Source organism: Pituophis catenifer, unplaced genomic scaffold (genome assembly GCF_029215685.1).
Source record: "Pituophis catenifer annectens isolate HBS135680 unplaced genomic scaffold, rPitCat1.0.hap2 SCAF_3, whole genome shotgun sequence".
Taxonomy (NCBI): domain Eukaryota; kingdom Metazoa; phylum Chordata; class Lepidosauria; order Squamata; family Colubridae; genus Pituophis; species Pituophis catenifer.
In genome coordinates, this window is record NW_027256883.1 from 181,682,840 (window position 1) to 181,700,202 (window position 17,363).

Consider the following 17,363-nt stretch of genomic DNA (forward strand, 5'->3'; position numbering starts at 1 on the left):
AATTCTGTGATCAAGTACCCAGTGCCATCTAGTGCCTGGAACTATTCTAACAAACAGCTGTGACCTGCCCAAATTTGAATACCGTATTTTTCCATCAAACTTTGATAGAGATTTTAGATTGTATAGGAAGGATTCTATAGAGATTTTTCATGAAGAAAATCTATATGGCTGCTAGGTGTCAAAAACAACATGATCACAGCTTTTATTTTCTCAGACTTCAGTATTCTTAATTATTAATTAATCCATTTCTGAATTAAATAGTATGCTGTAAATTATAAAGTCACAGCACAAGAAAGATAGTGGGTGAGGTGCAAGTTCTATCTTAGTGTACATCAGAAGTCACTAGGTATAATCAAGTTTCAGAGTTATAAAATACATGCACTCTTTCTTCATACAGGTAGTCCTTGTTTTATGACCATAATTGAACCCAAAATTTCTGTAGCTAAGTGAGACATTTGTTAAGTGAATTCTGCCCCATTTTAAGACCTTTCTTGCCACAGTTGTTAAGTGAATCACTGAAGTTGTTGATTTAGTAACATGGTTGTTAAATGAATCTGGCTTCATTGTTGATTTTGGTTGTTGGAAATTCACAAAAGGGGATCATATGAGTCAGTTGGCAAGCATCTGAATTTTGATCATGTGACTCTGGCGATGCTGCAATGATCGTAAGTCTGAAAAGCAGTCACAAGTCACTTTTCTCAGTGCTGTTGTAACTTTGAATCATCACTAAATGAACTGTTGTAAGTCGAGGACTACCTTATAACGTAGACTGCCTTATAAACAAAATGGATCATTTTTTTTCATATGTTGGTCTTCAGAGGCCTTAATATGGGTATCCAAATTAGTTTAACACCCCATCTCCACATCTTTCTAATTAGGAATTATTCACTACCCACAACATGTCAGAAGAAGGCAATAGTAAACCACTTCCATATTGTTACCACAGGAAGGAATGTGTCAGAAAGAGTTGACACTAAGCTTGACTCACAGGAGTATACCAATGTACTCCTGTTTCCCTGGTATCTTAAGATGTTTTCTTTTAGCTAACACAGCTTTTCTAGCTTAGCTTCCTCCAAATGCTTTGAACACTTACACAGCCTGGAATTCTTGAAACTGCCATTCCAACATATCTGGAGGGCATTACATTAGGCAATGCTGACTTCACCACTTTGGTTGACTTTCATGGTAGACAGGGCACAATAAAGAAATATAGCTTATTATATTCTTTAAAATGTGTATAATTTTTTAAAAAATAAATGGGTTGGAAGGAAAAACTATCTCATATATCCAGGAATTTAGTAGTATCAAGGGTTGGCAATGGTCCAAATTTGGAGAAATGGGCAGTGCTTTATAACGTTAGGCTCTGGGAACAATGCTTCCTTGCCCTTTCTGCCTACTAAAAATGGCCAGAAAATGACATCACTGGTTTGAATAACTAATTTGTATGTTTGCTAGAAAAAGGGAGAGAGAAAAGTCATATATTTTGTACTGATGAATTTAATACAGCAAACACAGGTTTAGGTCTAAGAGATTTTTTGCTTACAAATACTGGCTTCTGATTTTGCATGACAAACATTGGTTAAAATCTTGCAGAGGCTTGTTATAATTCTAAGTAATCCTATAGGAAAAGTAGAGTATAAACCTAACAAACACCACATATAGCTATTAAAGTATCTCAATCTTCAGATTTTATGCTACAAACACCGATAGAGGTGTTTTTTAATAAATTATAGTCATAAAAGATTTACAATTTTCTATCAAAATATTGCTATAATAGATAACAACTAGCCTAAGATTTGTGAAACTAAACCAACTTTACTTGGTTTAGCTGGCACAAATTTATAATGTACAGACTGACAATGTTTTAACTGATGAAGACTTATAATTTCCTGTCAAAAAATTGTAAACTGGTTAATGCAAAAATGAAAGGGAAAATTCACTGCAGAATTAGACTATACCCAAGAAATGGTCAAGAAAAATGGGAAGTAAAATACTTGCTTATGCAGATCTGGTGCATACTTATTTGTTACAAATAAAAATACTGATTTATTAGTACTGATCTTAGACACATGAAAGGAGAGAGGTCATCAAGGGCTTATTGGAAAATAAGACAGCGAAGGTTTAGCATTAATCCTTAAGAATAAAGCAGTATGAACCAGGAATTAAGAGGAAGACTTACAAGACTAATACATCCCTCTCTGATTTGTAGAATCAGTGTTACATCCACATATACTCAGGCACACAGTTTACTTTTAATATTTGAAAGTAACACAATCATCCAGGAGACTATAGAGTGCCCTTATCTAAAAAGGGATACTACTTTGAAACACAACTTTCCAGTTAGTGCTGCTGAGAGATTCAAAGAAACCATAACTGATTGAATGAACTATTGGCAATTTCATTGAGCATGGTTAAATGCTGGTAGGCTCATCTTTCTAATTATTAACACTATTCCTACATGGTTTATGTGCAATCCATGGTTTGTTTAACTAAGCTTCCAAGGTGGCAAGAAAGTGAAATCTGGCTTTATCTACAAATATTTTGCCCCTTAACCAGGGGTGAAATGCTCCCGGTTCGGACCGGATCACCCAATCTGGTAGCGATGGTGGTGGGTGGTTTGGAGAACCAGTAGCAAAAATCCCTGCATCCCCGCCATGCCCAGCTGAGCCGCGCGATCATCAGAAGCTGTTTTTTTTACTTTTAAAAGCATTTATTCGGCTGAAAAAATGCTTTTAAAAGTAAAAAAAAAAAGCCCCTGATGATCCTGCGGCTCAGCTGGCTGAGGCTGAGAAGAGGCTGTAGGAAAAAAAAAAAAGCCTTTAAAAGCCTCTGGTGATCCCAGCTGAGTTGCCTGATTGTCAGAGGCTTCTAAAAGCATTTTTTTCTGCAACCTCTTAAGGTGGTAGAAAAAATGCTTTTAAAAGTAAAAAAAAAAAAAAGTTGGCCGCGCCTATTGTCACATTACCCCACCACCACCAAGCCATGCCCACAGAACCGGTAGTAACAAATTTTACATTTCACCCCTGCCCTTAACATATGTAGCCATGGGTGCTGAACAGAATTCCTCTGCCAGCATGAGGAAATTTAGCCTGGGAATTAAAGTCCACATATCTTAAAGTCTCTAAGACGGAAAACATTGTCCTAGTGGAAAAGAGGACTCAACAAAGGCAGCCAAGCTATTGCTAAATTTTGATGTCTTATTTCCATCTGATATATGAGTTTGAAGACTAATTTACTGATTTCAACAGTTTCAATATGCTAAACATTTTGAGCATCTTGAAGAAGTTTTTTCCCCCTAGCATTTTCATTCAAGTCCATACTTTTTAAGGATCAAGTGTTGATCCATTTGGTTTTAACAGGAATTGACTGACTTGTTACCTGAGCCTGACATCATGGGCTGAAAGACAATGACTGGCCCAAAGTCATCCAGCTGGCTTTCATGACTAAGAAAAGATTAGAATTTGCAATGTCTTGGTTTCTGGCCCAAACTGGAAGAATCATTCTTTGCTAACATTTTTTGCCTAAGCACGTGGAGATCAAATCAGAGTCAATGCTAGTTAGCATTGTCACTCATGCCTAGTCACTTCCCGTCTTCACTATTACAATGCACTCTCCATGGGGCTGCCCTTGAAGAGCATCTGGAAGCTCCAGTTGGTGCAAAATGCTGTGACCCACATGGTTTTGTGCAGACCTCGGTGTGCACATGTATCATGTCTACTGCGGGAGGTACATTGGTTGCCAATTTGCTTCCCGATGCAATTCAAGGTGCTGGTTGTCACCTTTAAAGCCCTTCATGGCTTAGGACCAGGTTATCTGAGGGACTGCCTCTTGCCGGTCACATCTACTCACCCCACCAGAGCAGGGAGGCAAGGAAGGTTGTGGATCCCATCCCTTAGGGCTGTGATGGCGAACCTATGGCACGCGTGCCACAGGTGCCACACGGAGCCATATCTGTGGGCACGCGAGCGTTGCCCTAGCTCAGCTCCAGCATGTATTTGCACACCGGCAATTTTTGGGCCCACCGGAAGGCAGGAAACAGGCTGTTTCTGGTCTCTGGGAGGTTGGGAAAGGCCATTTTTGCCCTCCCCGGGCTCCTAGAAAGCCTCTGGAGCCTGGAGTGGGTGAAAAACGGGCCTTCCAGTCCCACCCGAAGTCGTGAAATGGGCCGTTTCTGGCCTCTGGGGGGGGGGGAAATGCAGTTTTCGCCCTCCCCAGGCTCCAAGAAAGCCTCTGGAGCCTGGGGAGGGAGAAAAACGGGCCTACCGAGCCCACTGTGCCAAAAGCAGGGGGAGCGCGGGGGGGTCATGCGTGCATGTGTGGGGGGGCGGGGCGCATTGAATTATAGGTCTGGGCATGGGCATGCGTAACCCCCACACATCCTCCTGCTTTTGGCACACAATGGCAAAAAGGTTAGCCATCACTGCCCTAGGGAGATACACTTGGTGGGACCCAGAAGAGGAGCCTTCTCCATAGTGGCTCCCTTTCTCTGGAACAGTGTTTCTCAACCTTGGAAGCTTGAAGATGGGTGGACTTCAACTCCCAGAATCCCCCAGCCAGCGCTGCTGGCTAGGGGATTCTGGGAGTTGAAGTCCACCCATCTTCAAGCTTCCAAGGTTGAGAAACACTGCTCTGGAACCTCAGAGATTAGAGTGGGCCCCACACTAACTCTTTCGGAAGGCGCTGAAGACCTGGTTCTGCCAGTGGATCTGGGGAACACAGAGCGGGATGAAGCCCATTAAATGGCTCATGTAATGTGTTGTTGCCAGGGTTATGTTATTATATTATTTTAGTACATGATTATTCTCTTTTATTAGTTTTAGTGTTTTATATATGAGGTTTCTATGTTCTAGTAAGCCGCCTTGAGTCGCCATGTGCGAATAGGCGCCGATATAAATTTCCTAAAATCAAATCAAATAAAAAAAATAAAATAATAAAAAATAATAAAATAAAATAATGAAATAAAATAATAAAATAAAATAAAATAAAATAATAAAATAAAATAAATAATAAAATAAAATAAAATAAAATAATAAAATAAAATAATAAAATAAAATAAAATAAAATAAAACCAATCAATCAATCTGAGGTGCCATTCTCCAGTTCCTCACTATTCGGAAACAAGGCCAGGTTACTTCCCGCCTGTAAAGCAGGTAAAATAGCCTCTTGTTAACACGACGGAGGAGGCTTGAACAGGCACTGCTAGGGTTGAACAACAAACACTGCAGTAAAACTACGGCAAGAGCGACAGCGGTGTCACACCGTCGGTTTGTAACGCAGTCCGTTTTCCCCAAACTGTCCCTCTCCAGATGTTTTGGGCAGCAAGGTCTTCCTTATCCCTTGGTCAGCATTGCAACCCCGCTTGGGATGACACGATTCCACGGTCGGGAATTTAACGGCAGCGACTGCGGAAAGAGCGAGGACCACGAGTCATGAAAACAAACGCGGCTCCTTTAAATGCGACATCCTGAGGGGTAAGGAAAGTGGGCCGAGCCAAGCGAACGGCGTTTGCGTACAGCGCAAAACTTTCAAAAATCCCCTCCTCCTCCTCGCCTCTCCCTCCTCCCTTCTTCTCCTCCCTCCCCCCCCCCAACCGCCGCCTTCTAAGGGAAATGTCACGCTCCTACGTACTTCCGGTTGGGAGCGAGCGTCGAGGGTAGAAAGAACTTCTTTCGCACGGCAGGGAATGTTGTCAAGGCGCGTGCGTGTCGTACGGGATGAATGTCGGGTTTTCGGGCGTGAGTTTTTTAAGACGGCCGGAAGTGTCCAGAGAGACCTGAGCGGAGCGTTCGATTTCTCACTCCCGGCGGGCGCTATGGAGCCGGGCGCTTGAGGGCGGAGCGGCTGCCTTTTACCCCAGACATGTCAGCCGGTCATCTCGATGCAGGTAAGCCGCGACCGGGTTCTTTGCCCGTTGACTACACCCAGAAGCCGCGCGGGGCCGCCTTTGGCTTTGCCGGGCCCTGCATCAGCGGGCTCTGACCTCTGCGCCGCATTCTGGCCTTTCCTTTCCTTCTGGGACTGGAGGCCTTGACGCCGAATGCCTTTTCCTGGAAGATTAATCCTGGCGAAAGACTCCCGGGCGTCCCTCCTCTTCCCACCCCACCCCGGGGTTGCCGCTTCGTGGCGCTGAGGCTCCGGGTGGTGCATGAGATGGGGAAGCGGCGACTCCTGGCGTGCACGGGGTGGGGCCGCTGCTCGGGAAAAGTGCTCCCTGCGGGAAATGAGCCGGTCTTCTCACGAACTTAGGGCGCGGGAAGCTGGGGCTAGGCCATGTCTGGGCCGAGCGCTTTCCATTCCGAAGCATTCCCACCTCAGCGATCTGAGTAAACTCGGGTTGATTTGCTGCTACTCGGAGCAAGCAACCTGTAGAGCAGGGGCTGACCGATGAGGATCAAACTCTGGGCTCGATACTCGGCTCGGGCATGTACGTAAGATTGAGAAAGACAATCAAATGCCCTCCAGATGTTTTGGACTTCATCTCCCATCAGCCCCAGTTAGCCTAGCGAATAGCAAAGGATTGTGGGAGTTGTTGTTCAAAATATCCGGAGGACACCAGTTTCCTGTATTTTGGGTAAACGGATTTTAATCGGGCATGCCTTTCCCCTTTCCCTCGCTTATAGGCAGGGTTGTTGCTGATTTTTTTGAAAGGATATTTCTCTCCAACATAATGCATTGGCAAATTGAAATACCATTAAGAATGATGTTCACATTTACTCTCTGGCCTGAATATATTAGTTGTTGTTTTAATATTTCTCCGAAGTTTATAAAGAGGAAATTTATTATACTGTTTTAGTTTAGGATTATATTAAATACAGAGTGGGAGAAGTTCTGCAAAGGGGCGTGCATAAGCGCATCAGCGTGCCTACCATCCCTGTCCTAATGTTTTCTTTTATTCGTATCCTTTTCATGTATTTATAATTATGTTTACACTTGTATCTGTCATAAAATACATGCTTGGTGAAATAACTAAAATAAAAAAAATACTGTGTAAACGATAAAAGGAAATGATAAGTGGGGGGGAGGGGGGGGGAACATGCCCTATCCTGGGTGCACTACTTAACTTACTGGAACAGCTTTAGTTTATCATTAGAGCTACTTGTGTTACTTTCCCCCAAATCTTGTAAAAATTTAAGTCATTCTGAAGCTAGCCATAGAATTTATATGAAAGGGCTTCATTATTTTGTCCACAGCAGGTGGCAGCACCTAGCTGATCTTAGCTGATCTCAAAAACACCAAGCAGTATTGGACTTGATTAGTACTTGGATGAGGGACCACCAGGAAATTCCAGGGCTACAGAATAGATTGGGGAATTAAAAAAAGATTACCCTTAAAGATGGTAATGGCAATCCCCTTTTATTCTGTTGCAAGGAAAGCTACATGAATATGTTCCTATAGCATCACAAGTCAAACCTGATCTGAAGAAGTCTCCTTTTGTTGCTATTTCTTATTATTTTACATCATGCCTAAGGGTAAGCAGGAAGTTTATTGAATTCCTGATTTTCCCTACTAAGTTGCTTTAAACTGTTTCAGTGAGAGTGCCGCATTCTTGTCCTCATGTATGCTATCCAGGTATTGATCATATGCCAATATTTGTACTCTGTAAAGCCTCAAAACTCCATTAATTCAAAAGGATGATATCTAACACATTCCTTATACCTTTTTAAAAACCTCCAGAATTATTTATCATTATTTCCTGATTTAGAATCTTGGGACTTCTATTTGCTACACCTATTACTTAGAGAGTGTGTCTTCTTAGCATATCTATAAAAGCACTGATGGATATTTTATACTTAACAAAAAAAGGCCCTAGATTTGTATGACGAACATCTTGCATAGTCACTGATCTCATGCTCATCTTACACTGATTCTTAAGATCTTTGTAGCTAGATTTGTTTACCAGCTTTCTAGCTATAATTTAGTATTTTCCGAAGTGCAGCCTATTTTGCTGAAAACTTGTAGGGCAACCACAGTTTAAGAATATACAACTGTATTTCTGTGTTAAATAATGTAATTGTATGGATTTCTCTTGTGCATATGTGAATTAACCCCAAAATAACAAGCTTATTGAAGATTGTATAAAACGTGTCATATGGAAATATAGAATACAGAACATATAATTGAACACCATAATGCCATTTTATTTCATGGACTAACTTGCAAACAAAAAAGAAAGTATGTAGATAAAGGGAGCTTCTTTGCATGTATGGGTCATCCTAAAATAAACAGTATAATCGTAAACTTAATGTCATTTGAAAATATCCAGAATTTAATAATCCTTGAATAAATTGTATGTTTCTTTTTAGATTGTTAAATATGTTTATATTTAATCTTTCAAAGATTTCAAGGTGATTTGCAATTTTTTTGCTGTTTCCCTATTGGTTTTGCAGCAAGGCTTTGATGAAGATTGGCTGAGGGTTGACTGTTCCAGGGCTCATAGTAGTGAGTTGAGATTAGATATTTTTTCCAGAGCTAATTTAACATTAAAACTGGACTCTTATAGTGCACTATAGTGTAGTTCAACCTGCAATATTTTCTTTTGAGCTTAGGAATTTAAATACTTGAGAATCTTTATTGATAAAAGCAGTTTGTGGATTTGGCAGTACTGAAATTTTGTTCGCTATCATTAAAATCAAAAGCAGTAAGAAGCAAGGTGTATGTCATATTTGTCTTCCATTTATGAGATGGAGAAGGAGAAAAGCTATATGGTTGCTAAGAGTCAAAAACAACTTGATAGCACAAAATCTATGAAATGAGCCTTCCCCCACTGAATTACGTGTATAACTCCAGGCACCCTCTTGGGTTGTGGCTGTATGCATGCTCCCTTTTATCTTGGGGAAATGATTGATTTTCAGTAAATATATAGCAGGAGTTAAGATCTGTGGCTCACCAAATATTACTGGTAAATATCTCCCACAGCTCCATCCAACATAAGATGAATGATGCTAGTGGTGCAGCAACATTTGGATGACCATAGGTACCTGTTCCCTTGCAGAAAACTGCATTGTGTACAGTATGGGCTAACCACATTTTAAAAGAAAAAAGACACAATTAAATGCAGTTGAGTCCTATCTTTATTTTCTTCTACCTAATGGGTAAATCTTGCCATACTAAAGTTATAACCTTCTAACCAGTAGATATATTCTAGGAGAATGTAGGGTGTGGCACCCTGAACTTCTTTCCCTTCCCCATCTAGCTTGGAGCTGTGCAATTTCTTGATTTAGATTTCTCTGTGATGGAATGTACTCCCCCTTTCCATGTATCTTTTGGCCTCTGCTTCTTTAATATGTCTCCTTAGCCTGGTAGCCAGTGCTGCTATGAATCTTTGTTTAGCAATCTCTAGAGCACCAGATGGTGTCAGACCCTTGTATTTTTTCAGTAACCAAGTCTTATCCTTAATCTTCATATCCTCCTGTAATGCCACCAGCTGACTAACCTCTCAGAGTTGTCTTTTTTTTTTAAAAAAAAATCCATTTATGAAGGTTATATAGCTGTAATTTTGAAGGCCAGCAAACATTCTGCTGTCCAGGCAAACTATTGTTCAATTTCCTTTTTAAATGTTAATGCAAACTTTTGGCAGTGAATCTTGTCACATAGATTACAGACACTATTACATTTCATTGTTGATTCTGAACAGCCTGATTTTGTAAAAGAGCAACAAACCTTTGATATATTGGCAATGCGGTTTTTTTTAGAGAAAGTTGAAATAGCCAGGTCTTGTTGGACGCAAACAAAGCCTTTCACATATTACAGTAAAAATTTTCAGATGATATCTTAGCCAAACATAGATTTCCTTCTTCTTTATTAATTGGATTAAAATGTGATATTTTAATTATTTGGCCAAAGTCAGTACAAAAGGAATTATTTCCTCATCAAGATACTTCTTGGAATCTTCGTGAACGCCAATTATCTTCTTGTATAATTAGGTATTGATAGGATATATTGGACATAAAAGTGGTTGGAGTCAAGTACATACTTTTTTAATTATGAAAATTATATATCCAATATATTATTAATATAGTAAATGGTTGGTTAATTATCAGATTACCAGATTAACTAGAGTAAGTCTCATTTATCCTGTAAACTCAGATATATCAATAGAAATTTATAAATACTGTTTTACTTTAGTTTAGATTTACTTTAAGTTTAGATTTATTTAAATATCCAGTGAATTCTTGTCCCACCTTAGCTACAAATCTAGCTGGATGACCTTGGGCAAGTCACTTACTTTCAGCCATAGGAAGTGTGTTATGGCAAACACTTCTGAAAAACCTTGCCAAGAAAACTTCAGTGACTTGTCCAAGCAGTCTTTAAGAATTGAACATGATTGAATAGAAGAAGAAGAAACTGGATTAGGAACAGTAATATGATTAAAGATATTAATGTGATTTTGAATTGCAAACATTTGGAATTTATCACATGAAGAACTATGAGCATGAGTTTTTAAATTACTCTTTTAAAATGGGAAGACAGTGCCATCCCCATTTAAAACTACATGGATGACATCTATTTACTTTCTGCTTATGAACTGGACCTTTACTGACGTAATGGAAAGCTTGATCAGTATTATGTTGTGTGGCCAAAGTTTAATGTTATGTTTAGAAACTGACTTTTTGTAAACTAAATAACAAAAGCTAAATATCTATATATAGATTCTTCTGTGTTACAATGGTAACACATGAAGTGAAATCATATTCTCTCAAGTTTAAAGACCATTTAGCACTTCTATTTTTTTTGCAGTTTTATTTGGGGCTCATTTTTACTTTGTTTCATTTTTGTTCCTTGAGTCTGTAGAGATTCTGAGTCCTCCAGGTCATGGTTTTCCCAAAGGTGCTTTTTCAGGAGGCAACTGGACTTTCTTGTTTTTTCTTTGAAGACGTTTCGCTCCTGAAAAAGCACCTTTGTTCCTTGAGTGTTTCAATTTTGTTCCTTGGGAATTTTTTTTAAACCAATAATTGTGCATTATGTTTTTAATTTTTTGGTACAATATATGGCCTAGAGAACTCTGGTTATTGGGTAGGTTATATAATAAATATCTGGCTTATTTTATGATTATCAATGGTATTTCATCTTTGCAAAAGAGGACACATCCAGGCTGGTTTGTTTTTTAATCCAATATTTATGGCATGAAATCCCAAGTTTTCAGTGTTTGTGTTAGTGGGTACAACTCCTTGCTGCTTCAGTTATGATATGAAAGTAGAAAACAATGAGATTATCTAGTATTTGCGGAGAATTTATGCTTCTGCTATTTAAACTAGTATTTGCTACATGAAATAGCCCAAAATTTAGAAGCACTTTTCAGGTAGGTAAAGACTACTGTAAGTATAAACTCTACAAACTCTGGGCTGTGCTTCTGGTGTGTTGCGGCCAGCAGCCTCTTTTATGTCGTTGGCCATTCCCTGTCCATTCACACAGAAATCAGGTGGCAGCAGGTGACCAGATTCTTTCCAATAGACATTAGCTGACAAGAGTCAGTCCTATTGCTTCTAAAAACTGCATGCACCATCAACTGCTGCTCCCTCACTTCCTCCAACTGAATTGCCACTCCAGTTCTAAGCCTTGACATTTCAAGATAATTTTAGTTTCAGCAGAATGGAGCAGGATTGCAGTAAAAACTGGATAGAGGTGTGAGGACATCATCATGAATTAACTTTAGTAGCACGATCTACCTTTTTGTGATTTCAGGTGAGAAATGAATGAGGTGCACTTTTTGGTGGAATATAAAATACCCTTTTCATTTCTTAAAAGTTTCTTTAACTTTCAGAAGACCAAGTTACTTAATTTATGCAATAGACAAAGCTATAGTTTGCTTGAACAGTAATAAATATATCACCATTATGGTCATTAAGCTATATGTTTTGCTCAGAAACCTGCAGTAGTTTAGGCAATCATATATTATGCTAAACTGAAACTCAACAAACTACACTACAGTTTAGCTTGGTGCAGTGTGTTTAAAAACAAACAAAGAATGGCTGGCCAACCAGTGCATAAGTGGCACAAATCAGAAAAATTGTTGATCAACTGCCATAGCATTTTCTATTGTCTGGTGCTGGACCTTAGCCTCAATTAGCAGCCACTTGGTTTAAATTCATATCTGAATATTCTTTATGAATCACTGGTCTGTGTTAGGAACAGTGTTAACCCAGATAAAATTTAGTTGATGAAAAAATCTTAGTGGTTTGGTTTCCACAAAACACTGAAGCATGGAAGCACAACACATTATAACACAACATTCTAAGAACCAAATCACAAATTGAATATCAAACTACCAAAATCATTCGTTCAACTAACCGTGGCACACACAACCTATTATATACAGTAGGTCCATATCAGAAGATATTATCTTATTTCATAAAAGATGAGAAGTTTGTGGTTTTTTTCATCCTAAAGTACATAATTTAATTTGATATACATAGCAATGGTAAATAGGCTGCAGAAAGAAATAGCACACAGTCATTTCAGAAAACAAAAGAAAGATTTGAAATCTTTGAATTCATTTTACAAAGTTTTAAAGTGTGGCAAGCAGAATGAAGTTTTATAAATGGAATTGTTTAGGAAAAGAAAGCTAAACAAAATCTTGGGTGGGAGTGAGAAACTAATTTTAGAAAGTGTGTTAATAAGGATGCAGTGATTTTAAAACTCCAAAACTGCTGATTTGAGATTATAATTATGACTATTTCGCATTGGCTTAAACTCTGCAGAGCCAGGAATTAGAAAGTAATGCAAAAGGATCTTATGACAATAATGATATATATATACAATACTATATTAAAAAGTCAGATATGCACCAACAAGAGGTATCTTTGTTGGTGCTATGATCTGGATTTGAATTACTGTTGATTCATGAAGATTAAGTTGTCAGAAGGCATAGCTGGGATGGTTTCACAATCACAGATGTCTAATTGTTTTTTGATCTTTTAAGCTGTGGCACAAATTGTATTCCATTTTCTTCTCCAGGAAATAAAAATGGACTCTTTAGGAAGTCAATAGGAGAGAAGGAAATCCTTTTGAATATATCAGGTTCCTGTTTAGTGCAACCTTTCTTCGTTTGCATATCATTGTTGCTAACATAATTTCAATTGTTCTTTGTGAGGGAACACTGCTGACTTTTCCTTTTGTGTTGAGCTGGACATTCTCTCATATAAAATACGTTCCATAGGAAAAATTTGAATTAATAAGCATAATGGTATTATTATAGGCTGTTTGACCATCTCTAGTAAGCTACATGTTCATACTGAACAAAATAACTTTTTCCTGAATTAAAATACTTACATGTATATGTATGTCTATGTCTATCTCTATATGTATATGTTTGTGTGTATGTATATATATATTCAGTGCTTTGGTTTTTTAAAAAAAAAAAAAACTCCAAAACTATTACACAGGAGATTGGACTTCATAATGTATAAGATTTTAAAAAAATATGTTTAGTTTCATGCTTCCCTTTTTCAAATATTTTTATGAAATTCTACACTTACATTTTGTTCCATATGCATGTCTTAGAATCTACCAAAGAGGGCACTTCCATAAAATACATTATTTGTGGAGTATATTAGTTTGCATTTTCACGGTTAAATTGGAAATACAATCCTGACATATATTAAGCAAAACTATGCTTAATTTACAATATATCCCAATATATATGTCTGTCTTGATCTGCTTGAAATTAGGGAATTGTCATCTATGAGGGTGTATACACATACCGGTAGAAATGTAATGAAAGGTAAGGTATAAGCTCAGTTTACAGAGCATGCTTAAACATAGTTTATTGAATAAATCTCAAGGGATAGCTTGCAATGTTTTTAGCTCACTGAATAAACTAGGCCACAGATTCTTTTTTTCATCAGTATCACACCATCTTTTCAAACTGTGACATCTGTTCAAAACTTAGGATTTGTCATATTTGCTGTAATGAGGAAGAACAACTGGGTCAGGCTGAGGCAGGAATTAACGTATCATACTAAATTAAAACTAAATAAACTACATTGTGGATCAGTATAATGTGTCAATTTAATTGTGGTTTGTAAACTATAGTTTATAACTTGATATATGTGAACAAAGTTTGCTTATAGGCCAGGGATGGCTAACCTTTTCTGGACCGAGTGCCCAAAGTGCACGTGTGCACCCCCGAACCCCCAAAATGCAATGTGTGCGTGGCCCCCGTGCATGTGCCCCCCGTGCATGCACACGTGCTGCCCACATGCCCTCCACACTCCCATGCATGCACCCCCACCCCCATGCATGCACATCTTGCCCCCCCCATGCATACATGGCAGAGACCCGAAGACCAGCTGGCTGGCGGGAGGCACGTGTGCATGCACGGCGGAACTGAACTGGGGTGACGGTTTGCGTGCCATCAGAGAGGGCGCTGTGTGCCACCTCTTGCATGCCATAGGTTCGCCATCACAGTTATAGGCTATGCCCGTGATGGCAAACCTATGGCACGTGTGCCACAGGAGGCACGCGGAACCATATTAGTGGGCACGCCAGCTCACCTCTGGGGTGCATGCGCGCGCCGGCCAGCTGATTTTTGGGCCTTCTGGGCCCACCAGAAGTAGGGAAACGGGCTGTTTCCTGCCTCTGGAGGGCCTGGGGGGGGGATAAGGCCAAGCGCTTATTTCAGGGTTCAAAAAAATATAAGAAGGTCTTATTTTTGGGGAAACATGGTATCTAAAAAGGATTACAGAGAAAGACAAATTATGAATGGACCTATAACGATGAGGGAAATCTCTGAAGCTATAAAAGAAAGATTAAACTAGAAAAAATGCCTGGACCAGTTGGATTATCTTGTCTTTATTATAAATGTTTTAAGAATGAACTTTTACAACTTCTAGAAAAGTTGATGAATTCTATCCTATAGGGTGGAAAGATGTCACTTTCCACCCGATAGGATAGACTTAGAAAGAAGCTTTAATACCTAAAGAGGGAAATTTTGACTTTAACAAAGGCTCTGGGCCAATAGCAGTACTGATTAAGTTATTCACAACACTTCTAGTTGGTAGATTGAAGAATTTATTCTCAAGGACCATTGTGGGTTTTTAACAAAAAGGAAGAGTGAAGAACAACATTAGAACTGGGCTGAATATTTTGGAATATTTGGAGCAACATAAAGAAAAGCAAGTTTAAAGTGTTAAAAAATATGAAAATACAAGTTCAAACAGAATTACCGGTAATGAATAAAACTGGGTTTAAAATTGAGAAGGTAAAATAGTTGGGTATCCCTGTGACAAATAGAAATAATCCTTGCTAAATGACTGATCGCTTAGCAACCATTCAAAATTATGACAGACCTCCTCATAGCTCTTTTATAATCCATTTTCTAATTTCTGACAACTGCATGCGCATGTGACCCCATGGTCACATACTGCATTTTGAGTGCTTGAGAACTGGCTTGCAGCCATTGCAGCGTCCTGTGGTCATGTGATTGCAATTTTTGGTGTTTTGTGCTGGTTTCCAGTGTTTACTTCCAGTTTCTGGCAAAAGTTCATTGAGTAAAATTGATTTGCTTAATGACCACAGTGTTTCTTCATGATTTATATCTAAAAGGATATTCTTTACCCCACAAGTTTGCTGCTGCTTCAATAACAAAACAAATGGGGAGAATGGATTTTAAAAAATCAACTGACTAGTCAAACAAACACATTTTAGTAGATTATAGTATCTGTTCCAATTCCTTTTTGAGTAATTTTATGGGTTGCACCAATCTTTTTTGTTCACAATCGTATATAACATTAATTCTGTGTTGTTTCATTTCAGGTACAGTCTACTCTGCAGTATAAAGGCATTATGTACTCAGAGTGGAGGTCTCTACACCTTGTAATTCAAAATGATAAAGGTCACACCAGTGTACTTCACAGTTATCCTGAAAATGTGGGAAGGGAGGTGGCAAATGCTGTTGTCCGTCCTCTTGGCCAAATTTTGAATTTATCATCAACAGCTGGAAATGAAAGTTTACTAAAAACTGACAAAGAAGTAAGTATCCATCTACCCAATTTTTAAATTCCACTTTATGTATGTGTGTCAATAAGGTTATTTCTCTAATTTAAAATAACAGTGCTAAGAAACAGACATTTTTGTACATTCTGATAGAATGCATTCCACAACAAATTATAACAGCAGCAAACTGTCATTTGAAAATAGATACTGTTCCTTAATTTGATGTAGATTTGTAACTAAATGGACATTGACTTACCTGAATGTCCTTTTTCGGAACGCTGCGTATACACTCCAGCATTGGAAAATCCTCTTATCTGACAGCAACTGAGAGAACTTTTTTTACTTATCTACCCACTCTGTGCTCTCTCCACGCCCCCTTTTGCACCCGAATCCCCAGTCTTGAACGAAGACACCACAGGTGAACTACAACAAAATTTATTAACACAAAACCACCACAAGCCAACATACAAAGAAAGGGAGGGAAATGGAGTGTATACGCAGCGTTCCGAAAAAGGACATTCAGGTAAGTCAATGTCCATTTTCCAGAACGCTGCTACTACACTCCAGCATTGGGACATACCCAAGCCTAACTTCCAGGGTCGGGCAAAACACTATCCAACTCAGAGGACCCAGACACCACTGCTTGCAAAACTCGTCGCCCAAAGGACGCCTCAGCCGAAGCGTAGGCATCAATTCGGTAATGTCTTATGAAAGGCGACAAGGAAGTCCAAGTAGCCGCCCTACAGATGTCCAACACAGAAGCCTGGGTAGCCCAGGCTGCTGAAGTAGCCGCACTCCGCGTAGAATGAGGCAGAATGTTCCCAGGAACAGGACGACGCTGATTCTCATAAGCAGCAGCAATACAGGCCTTAATCCAACGACCAATCGTGGTCGACGACACTTTCTGACCCATGGATGCAGGATGGAACGAAACAAATAGGGCTTCCATCTTCCGAAACTCGGCCGTCCTACGCATGTAACGTCTCAACGCCCTGCGCACATCCAGAGTGTGCCAGAGAACCTCCCGGTGATGTCTCGGCGACGGGCAGAAATCCGGAAGCACTAATTCCTGCGCCCGGTGAAACCACGAGTTAACCTTGGGCAAAAAAGCAGGATCCATCCTCAGGACCACAGTGTTAGCATGAAAAATGCACAAATCTTTCCTGACGGATAAGGCAGCGAGCTCAGAAATGCGTCTAGCCGACGTGATCGCCAGGAGAAATGCAACTTTGAACGACAGAAACTTAAGTGAAGTGGAACCCAGCGGCTCAAACGGAGACAAAGTGAGAGCCTGCAAAACTAAAGATAAATCCCAAGTGGGATAACGATGAACCGTAGGCGGTCTCAGATTCGTAGCTCCATGAAGGAACCCCTTCACCCACGGATGATGGGCCAAGGAAGTGTACGGTGGACAGGATAACACAGTGGCC

The 17,363-nt window shown here is 39.5% G+C and overlaps 1 protein-coding gene across 1 annotated transcript in view; it reads left to right on the forward strand.

Moving 5' to 3' along the window:
* The first annotated feature begins 5,804 nt into the window (after window positions 1–5,804).
* RALGAPB (Ral GTPase activating protein non-catalytic subunit beta) overlaps window positions 5,805–17,363 on the forward strand; it is a 69,845-nt gene continuing 58,286 nt past the window's right edge. Inside the window, exons 1-2 of the mRNA XM_070941644.1 lie at window positions 5,805–5,884; window positions 15,754–15,969. Coding sequence (XP_070797745.1) covers window positions 5,879–5,884; window positions 15,754–15,969 — 222 coding nt within the window. The 5' untranslated portion in view covers window positions 5,805–5,878. The remainder of the gene's footprint in view (window positions 5,885–15,753; window positions 15,970–17,363) is intronic.